This window comes from Telopea speciosissima, chromosome 5, assembly GCF_018873765.1.
Source record: "Telopea speciosissima isolate NSW1024214 ecotype Mountain lineage chromosome 5, Tspe_v1, whole genome shotgun sequence".
Lineage (NCBI taxonomy): Eukaryota > Viridiplantae > Streptophyta > Magnoliopsida > Proteales > Proteaceae > Telopea > Telopea speciosissima.
This window is the reverse complement of record NC_057920.1, coordinates 68,892,293-68,903,699: the sequence shown is the minus strand read 5'-3', so window position 1 is coordinate 68,903,699 and position 11,407 is coordinate 68,892,293. Positions and strand designations below refer to the sequence as shown.

The window sequence follows — 11,407 nt, the reverse complement described above, 5'->3', positions numbered from 1 at the left end:
AGATTCAACTGACATTGACTATGTTGGGGTTGAATTGATAACTTGTACGAAATTGTCATATTCAATAACAAATTTGGGGAAAAAGTGAGGGGAGATGTTGAATATATAAAATAGACTGTGCTTAGGTAAGATTTTTTGGATCTTGGTTTACGATAATTATATCAAATATAAAACTTAATTTATAGTAATGTTGGAGATGGACTAATCAACTAAAACGGAGATTTTGATTATCTTCTTGATGGTTTTATAAATAATTTGTATTTTGACTTGTTTCCATTGTTTTGTTTATTTAGTTTGGGTGTCTGTTGGTGGGTGGGTAGCTAGCTACTAGCTAGGGGTCATTGCAATGAGAAAGTACCTAATTTGATGGTTTGCTTAACCTAACCTCGTTTAATATACATATATTAATTAGCTTCCAGCTGATTGGTATGAACACTTTGCACTTATGCTTGAAGTTAAGAAGAGCTTGATTGATATGAATTAAACCAAAGTGTAATAACACATAATTAATGCGTTTGATATCCATTTTTAAAATGCATTCTAGGTCGATTCCGTATTCTCAACCTCTACATGCAGCTTAAGATTCTATACAAACATAACTTAAAAGTAGCTAGAATGTAGAAAAATACTTCTTCTGGTTATTATTATTATTAAAATTATGAAAAGATGTGTTGTCTTGGATCAGAAATGTTGATATTCCAATGCCCATCTTGGAAGCCCATCTTTCTGGCCATCTTTCTCTCCCAATCCAACTGGAACTTCCTGTTAGGAGTGAGTGAACAAAACTTGTGCAATCTTTCATCCATGGCATCGTGGACCTTCCACCAACGTCGATGCGCAACGTCGCTAGCAAAGATGCGTTGAGAACCGATGTTCCAATTGCAATCATAATCTCTATAACATAACCAAGGCTTTACCCCTAAAAAATGTATGGAATACAGCTTTGGTGGATCCGCAGCAAATAATTGGTTCTTCATACTTGTCTCTAATGTCGTGTTTGCCCAGAAATTCTTTAAGTAGTTTACTCTCCTTGGCCACCTATGCCACCAAACAAACACTTCGTTGAGGAAGCCTTGGTCACCTCCATTGTAAGATACGATCTCTTTCCTCAACTCCATCAGAGCTTTAAAGGTGCAATTGGATGGTTCAATCGCCATGATCCCTGAATTGAAGATGGAACCATCGTTTCCTCTGGCCGACATCTGTGGAAATTGGAATAAGATGTCCATGTTTCGTAGTACAACGATGTCGGAATCGATGAAGATGATCTTATCGTAATCGGTGAGCTGCCATAGCCGGAATTTACTATAGTTATATTCGTTGTAAGAATTCTTCTCTGCTTTAGGGTTTCGAATGCGTCTAATGATACGAATCTTCCAACCAGAAGCGGCGAGTGAGTCTCGTTTGGGTTGAGAGATGGATTCGTCTAACAAGAGAACAAGATCACGATTGGTTCCTGTAGCGAGGATGGATTGAGCAAGAGCTACGGCACCACACACGTAAGCTTCAGAGGAGTGAAGAACCGTCGCATACGCCTCTCTTCTTCTTCTTGTCATCACATTCTTTGAATGCGTTGCTGTGATCATCTTCGATTGATTGTATGCCTCGTCGATGCTTCCTGCAAATTTTGTTTTTTATTTTGAAGGGGTTATGAAGGAAGAAGAGGATATTGCAAGTATACAAACAATAAAATAAAGTACATAGTTAATAGGCATGCAGCGCCTGTAGCTCAGTGGATAGAGCGTCTGTTTCCTAAGCAGAAAGTCGTAGGTTCGACCCCTACCTGGCGCGTATTATTTTTTGTTTTATTTTATATTTGAAGAGATCTTGGTAGGTCAGTTGGTATAACAAGCTAGACCTTAAGGATAAAGCAATACCGTTTATAGAGAAAAGGATCTAAATCATGACATGACTTTTAGCTGACTTTTCCTCCAATTAATTCTTACTTAAGCTAACCTCTCTCGCTTTTCTAGTAATTATGTTAATGTGGGTTCCACCAGTAGGTCACTCCTTCATACTCTAGCTATGCATGCGCATATGTCACTTATGAACAAAAAAAAGAAAAAAAAACCTCCTCTATGCATGTAAGAATTACATGTGATGGGGAGTGTGAAGTGTGAATGTGTGAAGTGCCCTCAACTCACTCTAAATGGTAGTGGGTGAGACATGTGTATAATGCTTAGTATATAGTCTTAGGTATTGGTATAGGTATCTGTATCGATTTTCACAAATCAATACTGTTACAAGAAATATATCAAAGAGTTGACACTGGATTAGCGGTAAACAATGAAGCCGAACTCATAATGTGCAAATTAAGAGGGAGAGAGAAGAGAGAGAACCTCGGTGCAATGGAAAGATTGCTTCATTGTCACCTAGTGGTTGTAGGTTCGAATAAAGAAACAATCTCTCCGCAAAGCAGAAAAGAGAGAGAGAGGGAGAGTACCTTGTTTCCAGAGTGGCAAGGCCAATTTGCAAGACCCAATGGGCAGTGAAACCTTCTGTTCTAATTTGCCCATCTCCGGCTCATACCACCACCAATCTCCCTCTTTCCTCACCATATCATCACAACGAAACAGCTCCATCATAGGCCTGCATGGACTCAAAAACACCATCTTTGTTCTCATCATCATCATCATCGTCCCACCATCTCTCTTCCCTCTATTTACAGCCAAATGAGCTGCTATGAGATGAACTTGAAGCCTAAACACATCCCTACTCCATCCTTTTTCGGGGTACTCGCACGGCAACTTGGCCACCACCATATCCATCTCATCATCGTAGGCCATGAAATCCGGCATGGGTAGCTCCGGGCATGAAGGTCCCTCACTCTCTTCCTCCTCGTCAATCCACTCTGGGAACAAATCTTTCCATTTTAGATACTTTGAGACGCGGTCAAAACCCACTGTTATGAGCTTCCCATGGCTTTCCCATTCACTCATATCCTCTCCATCCATGTTCACCATTCCAATCTTCATTGATGACCCCATTTCATTCAGGAAGCTTGGCTTCTCCCTTCTCCTCGTTATCATCATCATTTTGCTCTTTTCTCGCACTTTTTTCTCTTCTAGGACAGCCGCCTTCATCTTTACTACACCATCTTCAACCTGCAAATTAATTTAATGTAGTTCTTCCTTAAATTAGAAGAAAGATCGAACAAATTAAAGGTTTAATTTTCATTGATTAATATATATTACATGAATCTCAATTAATTAGGCCTAGCTAGCTAGATATAATAATTGATAATACATAACTACTCACCTTAATTACCTTCTGGTGGTGGTGGCAGTCGGGTGAGGATGAGCACCTAAAAGTGGTTGCCGGATACTGGAGGTGGTAGCTTGAAGTTGATGGTCCGAGGAGAACGATGAGATAGATGACAAAGAAGAGTGTAAAGAAAACCAGATTGATTCTTATAACCAGAGCTTTGGAAGGATTAATGGTGGTGGTGCCCTTCAACATCTTCATCAAGACTAAACCTTTAATTAAATGCCTTTTGTCCAAGTAGAGACAGTGTCTCTGATCACAACTCCTATATATAAATCTGTGAAACTCCTGGCCTGCTTCTATCTAGCTAGCTAGCTAGCTACGGCTGTCCCTGTCTTTCCAGAAAAGATATTGGTTTGAAGTCTTAATTTAACTACATTTTGGAGGTTTTGGGGTTGTAATGTACTGTACTAGTTGAGTTGGAGGAGAGGAGTTGAGGGATGAGATATGATTGGGGGTAAAAATAGGACTAATCCATTGAGAGAATTCCATGTGTCCTTATTGGCCTTTCCTTTTCTTGGGTTTCCTTCCTGCCTTCCTTCCCTTGACGTACACAACCCACAAAAGGTTACATTTTGTTTTTTCATTCAATCCAACCATCTGACTGACTTATTGTGAGGTTGCTGTTGAAATTCTAAATACTACCCTTGATTTAGCATCAAATTAACAACAGATCACAATATGCTACCGCCCCTGCAGTCCCACACCACCCTTATATGTTACAGAAAACAGATAAAGGTTAATTTGAATGGTAATTTTAATGTAGCTTATTGCAGGGCTTTAGATAGACTAGTTTAATTAATTTCTCAATGACCCATATGATATGAGATAAAACAGGCGCCCACCACCTTCGGCCTTCGCCTCCCGCAAGGCCCCAACTACTTGTTAGTTGAGGTGTCCACTTCCCCTCAAAAAGATTGTGAACGAACTTTCGTTTTGTTATGAAATATCCATCATTACTTTCTCATTCCATATATATATATATTTCCACATTTGTTTAGTTGTGTACTTCTCTAATTAATATTAATGCCTTAAGATGACATTAATTGGGGTTTATTGTCACAGCCCACCAAACTGATGATTTGAAGCGTAGTACTCTATACAGTAATAACCCCGGCCCCCATCACAATTTTCAATCATTTATAAACGTTTGATCTTTGGTTGATGGTCGATGACCCACAGATCAGATTTGTTAGGCAAGACGGCTGGCTGATTAACAATTTAATTGGCTTCATTCACGTACAAGCTAGGCACCTAATTTTAATCAAACGTTTAACGACTATCTTATATATATATATATATATATATATATATATATATATATATATATATATATATATATATATATATATATATATATATATAAAGAGCAATAAATTAAAGACATTTGTTAAGACCAAAGAACCAAATGTTATGACAAATTAATTATGCAAACACATTATGATCAATTTATGGGAAAAGAATCGCCACAGGCCCACAACCATGGTTGGAATAGGAGTACTGTACGTTGTGGAGAGAATGAATGTCCATCTAGGCTGGCCCAAGGAACAGCGAACATGCACGGCTGAGCATTGATGCTCAGACAGACACCAGGCTGGGATAGGATATATGGTTCATCATTTGAACAACCGTACGTTGTGGTTACTTAATAATTATTATAAATTTATGTTATCGCTAATACAAAAATTAAATAGAATATGCCTGCTACTCACCTACTCCTAGCTTAATTTTTGGTTTGTAATAGGAAGATTCCATATTATAAGTGAGAGTGTTAGTAAGTCAATATCAAGATAATACGTACACGTAGTAGGTATGCATGGAGACATTAATGGAGATTCTAATGTATCAAATGCACATTTTTAATTGAAAGAAATTAAGAAGATTACTATATTTGATTAGAAAAAACATTAATATATGTACTTACAAACATGCAAATAACACTTAAACTTGCTATATAGTACGTTTTTCAATTAATTCATGGATAGACTAGAGAGAGGCTGACACAACCACCACAACCCCCCCCCCCCCCCCCTCCCCCTCCCACCAACAAAAAACAAAGAGAGAAGTTTAGTCCATATAGGGTCTAAATGGAAAGTTACCAGATGTGAAGGTTTAATCAGTTCAGACCAAATGGGGTTGGAATGTTGGACACATAAATCTTTTTGTCCTAATCAATTCTATCCAAAGCCATGCATGCTTCAAAATTAATGTAAAAAAATATGAATAATAATACATATTTTAAAAAAAAAAAGGGTAAATAACAAAGTTTAAAACAATAAAATGGACAAGAGATCTCTACTTAGTCGCATGGTCTTTAAACAAGCGTCCGAGCTAATGGGGGAGCGTGTCTAGATATCTACCCAAGGGGTAGAGGTGTCACTTCATGGTAGCCTGTGAGAAGATGGCGTAGAAAACACCACCAAGTAGAAATCTTTTTCTCTAATAAAATATATGAATTTTTCAAGGCTTTGGGTCTAGTCTTAGTCTTGACTGGGCTGCGGATTTAGTAGTTGCGTACGTACAGTTTTAGTGTGTTGATGTATATATTTTGAATTTGTCTGTTCTCTTTGTTCCTCGGTGTACCAATCCTAATGCTCATTTCCTTGCCTCCCGTGCTTTGAATCGTAGTCTGTCGTGTTTTATGGCTTCATCTGCCTTTTTTCGTCCCTCAACCATTTCGGATGACGACAATGCATTTGTATCTTCTTTCTCTTCTTTTCATTAAATTTTCTTTGACCAAATTTTTTTTTTCTATTTCTTCAAGAAAAAAACTTCATCTAGTACAAAGGTGGGTAGCTCTTCATATATATATATATATATTTTTATAGGCTTATTGAATTGGTGAATCATTCGAGGTTGATATTACATTTTCAATTCTGAAAAGGCTCCTGTGTAGCACCTTGCCTGCACTGCATGTGCAGCGTCAGACACGGCTAGGCATGCAAAGACCGCCTTACCCCTGCTTGGGCAAGGTGCTCAGGCAGGGGTAAGGTGGTCTTTGCACACCTCGCTGTGTTTGACGCTGCACATGCAGCAAAGGCAGGGTGCTGCACCAAAGCCGAGTCGAATCAATTCTGGCTCCACACATTCGTCAGCCAACCAACCATTAGTCGAACTATCCGAATTATCTGTCTTCATGCAATGTCACTTAAGAACCAATATGATAAGAGATCTCCGAACATCAATGCATGTATTCTGTTAACTCTTGGTACTAGGAGTAACCCAGTTTTAGTTAGAACCATTGTGTTTAAAATTGGACCAGACTGATTGAGCTGGGTTGCATTAACACGGGACACAAAAACATTTCACATTTTGCTAGCATGGATTGATCTGGTTTGTTTCCGTTGACAAAAAAAATCAGTAATATTCACGCTAAAAATATTGAAACCTGCATCTTTTCGAACTTACACGTACCACTCCAGTTTTTACATTAAGTTTCCTAATTCAATTCAATGATAGTTGAACAACCATTTCTCTCTTTAAACTTGGGTTAAGTTGCAAGGGAACTGAATTGACCACCACAATTTTATACCGATATAGTCGAGAAGTGGCATTCCAAACCCCTACTCGCTTCTCCTGGCTGATTACACAAGTCCTGCCATCTTAAGTTTGTTATTTTAAGTTACATTAAAGACATGTACGATAATATGATATTTAACTGACGGCCTCTCTTTCCTCTCTCATTCATTACTCGATCACTACTATTGACCCATTTCTTTAGGCCTTAAAGAGAGCCCAATTCCAGATGAGGGTCATTTCAATCATCACAAGCAATATTATATGAGAAAGTTGAGAAGCTGAAATATCATTGATTCAAAAAGGCATTGATCGAACAACTTTTTCAAGCATTAAGCTAGCTAGGGGTCCAGTCCACTTTCTATGTATATATACCACAAAGTAGCAGTTACAGTGACTTCAAAAGTCGAATCTTCTTACCAGTCGAAATATACATGTTAAAGCAGGTCATCACTCGCATATCCAAAGATATGATGGAAATTTTAAATGCAATTTTGTATTAGCCACACCAAAGAAGTTCAAAAAAATTAGAAAATGAGAAATTACTACTAAAGAGTAACCACAATCTATTCGTAAACAAGGACCATAGGGTTGGGAATACCATATACAGGTATGGAAGAAATCATGGGTTTTACACGATTTTTTCTCCAATAAGTTGTTCTTGTTCTTTACAGACCGTGCCTGAGACAGTTTGTAAAGAATGTTTTTTTTAGCAAGATTTCCTCTGGCTCGTTTGTAAAGACTAAAAGAACGAACCGATTATCCGAACACGATTTTGTGATTTTTATTTATTTATTTATTGTTCTTAAAGAACGAAAAAACGCCAAAGAACGTTCTTGAGACCGTTACCTACGTTTGGTAACGGTCTGAGTAAAGAACGGGCATTCTTGACCAGAAATATTCTTTGGCATTTTTGGTCTGGAACGCCGTTCTGTGCATGAAAATCGTCGTTAATTTGGTAGTGGTCTCAAGAACGTGTTCAAAACGAAAATGGTGTTTGGTAAAATCTGTTCTTCCAAATTTGATATTAATGATAATAATGTTATTTTCTTCTAAATTATACCGAAAAATACTTGTAAAATCATTTTCTCTCTTACATAACCAAAGTAATTATAAAAATGTGTCAAATTTCAAAGATGCAATTAAAATTGGGTTCTTGTGTGGATTAGTGCCATAACTGACTATGCTACGTTGAATAAAAAAGGCCTTGGTGGATTCGAACCACCGTTCCCCTTGGAACATGCTCCCCCTTGGAACATGCTCATGTTCCAAGTGCTCTAACAATTTGAGATAAAGACCCATCAAGTAGTATTCAATCAATATAAGCTAGGAAGATCTTTAGTGCTGAGAAGAAAGATACAAAACCCAGAAAAATACAGAGTATGGGAGAGGAGTAACTTCTCCTATACAAAACCCATGAATCCATAATACATTTGAATGCACTCACCATACCCAAACCCAGAAAAATACAGACCTTCCAACATGAAAGAACACAATATACAACATCAGAACAGAATTCATACCAGAAGTGATGAATTCATAACAGTAACTTACTTGCAGGAAAACAGAGTATAAGTGAGCAAGAAAACAGAGTATAGGAGAGGAGTCACTTCTGCAACTCCATATCAGGCTAATTATTTCACCCTAAGGTTGGTTCTAATCAGATAAGCCACACTGTTTATTCACCAAGTTCAAAAGATCAACTGATCTAACCGAATAGTCATGGGTAACTGTTTCAGTGTGACTCCTGCTGTACATTGTTTTCCTATCTCACTCATAGTGGAGCGAGGAGAAAGGGCCATTGTGAGGGTGATTTGTTTTAGGAGATAATTAACAGTTTTAAAATGCTTCTCCATTTATAGGGTGATGCCTGAACATCCTGAACTTCTTGGGAAGGGCTGCTATATTTATGATGAACACTGTTGGTGGTTGCTGCCACTGTGAGCATGCTTGTCCAGTTGGTAGCTTCAGGACATGGTGATGTATGGCCATGATAACTTACTTTGGAATGGATGGTTGGGCTGATGAGAGAGTGGGAAGGGCTGTGCGCTATGCCAGTGTTGGTTTTCTTGTTCCGAATTTATTTGGTGGAGAAGAAATTGCCAAAAAAAACTACACTCGAGAAGGCAGCCCAAGGAGTGTCATAGCAGCATAGATAATGAGTAGTGACTTATGTCTTTGTTTCTAAGTGGACGTCTTCAGTTGGATTGTGTTCCTGTGGGAAAAGTCAAGTAGGCTGAACCGCTCATCCTCCTATTGACCTCAAAAGGTTGAGTTGCCATTCTGCATGTTATCGGATATGGCTCAAGAAATTGAACGTGCTATCAATTTATCATTGTAATTGATAGCCAAAATCTTGGGTAGACTTCTATGTTTGTACATTGATAACCCACCCCCATTGGCGTCTCACCTAGATGACCTTTAGCATGTAATGGAAGATCCAAACCTTAGATTAGATTAGGAATTTTGTTTTTTTTGGGAGATTAAGTAAGTGGCCGGGTTAGAGATTATTATATATATGCTGCCATATGTCTGTACGTTACAGGACAAATACAGATGATAAGTAAAAAATTAGGTACAGAAATGTATTGTAATTCTTTGGGTGGCTCACTAAAGGCTTGTGAGTTGACATGGGAATCAATCTATTCTTGTTCTTTAATCTTCAAAAACACTATTTCAGCCAGAGGTGTTGGATTCTTTTCTCGTTTTTTTTTTTTTTTTTTTTTTTAATTTTATCTTAAAAGCTTAGGGATTATTAGAGATGTCAACATTTTGACTTTATTTATTTCTTTCATTACAATGGTTTTTTGATTACCATCAGATGCTGATCATGTGGTGATACAGCTAGTGTTGAGTCTGCTATTATGCTGTATTTGCTTTTCCTGGCCGGGAACATGTCCGGAAAGGAAGTTGTGAGAGAAAGAAAAAAGTGAAGGAAATTCATTGAAAGACCTTCCTAGACTTTCATTTCCTAGTTATGTCCCGCCCACCCCTTTTGTGGGAAACATTTTAGCAGATGAAGTTACCCAAAGGATGGTTTTCATTCAGAAGACAACCAAATAAATGCACATTCTACAATTTTTGGGAACAGTTTTTTCCCTTCCCTGCTTCCCTGGAAAGCAACTGAATAGAGCTTTATTGAAATTCTCTTTCAAGAATACTTCCATTTTATTTCACCAATTTGCTCTTCTTCCTTAACGTTTATATTACTCCATACCAATAATGATCGAAGAGGAATCTCCATCTCAATTAAGGAGGAAGTGAGATAAGGGTAATGTGGTGCATATGAGACCTTCTTTATTACAGCAAGAATATCTCCCCTCCCCTCCCCTCCCCTCCCCTCAAGTATCTTTCACCAGTAAATAGAATACTTTATTCAGATTAATTATATTCTTTCCTTTGCTTGTCGATCTAAACTACTTTCCTCTCCTTTTTGGCCTTTCTTCGAATGGTGGTCATGATGCCTTTGGAACCTTTGATTGCTTCCTAGTGCAGTGGTGTCAAAGTAACCAAGGAATAGGAATACTGGATATGGATTGAATTATCTTATCCTGAGTTTAGGATAGATCGAATCTCTACTAGGCCCATTAGCTGGATCAGGTATTGTATTGAATAAGCTGATCCAGCACGTACAAGGCGTTATGTATTTAAAGGAAATGTTGTACAAATCATTTTTGCTCCATCTGTATTATCTATCACCTACAGCCAGCCAGCTCCATTATTTAAGTATGTCAAGAATAAGCTTCCTTGATTTCCAGTATGGGCTTTCAAAGAGGTTGCAACCAAGAGCCAGCCGGTTGGGGTCCTTAAACTACTACAGACAATACTCTGGTCTGTCACGTGGTTTCCAGCCAAATGTGGAAGAGATAAAGCGAGTTTTCAACAAATTTGATACCAACAAGGATGGGAAGATCTCTTGGGAGGAGTATTGCTCAGTTTTGAAAGCGCTAGGGAAGCCTGGGGTGGTGGAGCGTGAAGTGGAGAAGATATTTCAGGTTGCTGATTTGGACGGAGATGGGTTCATTGATTTCAAAGAATTCATGGAGGTTCAGCACAAGGGAGGTGGGATACGGACGATGGACATACGCAATGCGTTTCATATGTTTGATTTAGATGGAAATGGGAAGATAAGTGCTGTTGAATTACAGGAGATGCTGGGAAGACTTGGGGAACACTGTAGCCACAAGGATTGCATGGAGATGGTGAGAGCTGTTGACACCAACGGGGATGGCTTTATTGACATGGATGAGTTCATTTACATGATGACCACCCCCCCAACTTCAAATTAATCAACATTAATTCTCTTCTTCCCCTTCCCTCTTCCCTCTTCCCTTCCCTTCCCTTGTAGCTGTAGTAGGTTTCTGATGATTAAACCTATTTTATTACCTCGGTTATATACTTATGAAATAAAATCTTCTGCAGTACCGGCGGGGCGACGGTGCACATCTGACGGCACAGCAGAGGCCATGTATGTTTGGCTCTTGTTATTAGTGTAACTACGTACCCAATTAAGGAAGAAGAAAACTCATATTATATAAGTTTATTGGCTCTTTTTAAGTTTAAGTTTAATAGATATTCCTGGTTAATTTGCAGCCAATTATGTATTGTTGGAATTCTTTGTTGATGC

General features: G+C 38.3%; 2 protein-coding genes and 1 non-coding gene across 3 annotated transcripts; 2 read left to right on the top strand and 1 right to left on the bottom strand.

The window, feature by feature from the left end:
- Nucleotides 1-656: 656 nt before the first annotated feature.
- LOC122663368 (UDP-glucuronate:xylan alpha-glucuronosyltransferase 2-like) lies at nt 657-9,676 on the bottom strand. Its single transcript, XM_043859045.1, has 4 exons — nt 9,596-9,676; nt 3,268-3,516; nt 2,444-3,104; nt 657-1,618 (listed from the first exon to the last, which is right to left on the bottom strand). Exons 1-4 carry the CDS (start codon nt 9,674-9,676, stop codon nt 657-659), a joined length of 1,953 nt encoding a protein of 650 aa, XP_043714980.1.
- Nucleotides 1,719-1,791, top strand: TRNAR-CCU. The gene has a single exon. It is a non-coding gene; the product is annotated as a tRNA-Arg (tRNA).
- An 802-nt stretch (nt 9,677-10,478) lies between the features above and the next one.
- LOC122662180 (calmodulin-like protein 30) lies at nt 10,479-11,098 on the top strand. Its single transcript, XM_043857750.1, has one exon. It carries the CDS (start codon nt 10,509-10,511, stop codon nt 11,067-11,069), a length of 561 nt encoding a protein of 186 aa, XP_043713685.1. The 5' UTR covers nt 10,479-10,508; the 3' UTR covers nt 11,070-11,098.
- Nucleotides 11,099-11,407: the final 309 nt, after the last annotated feature.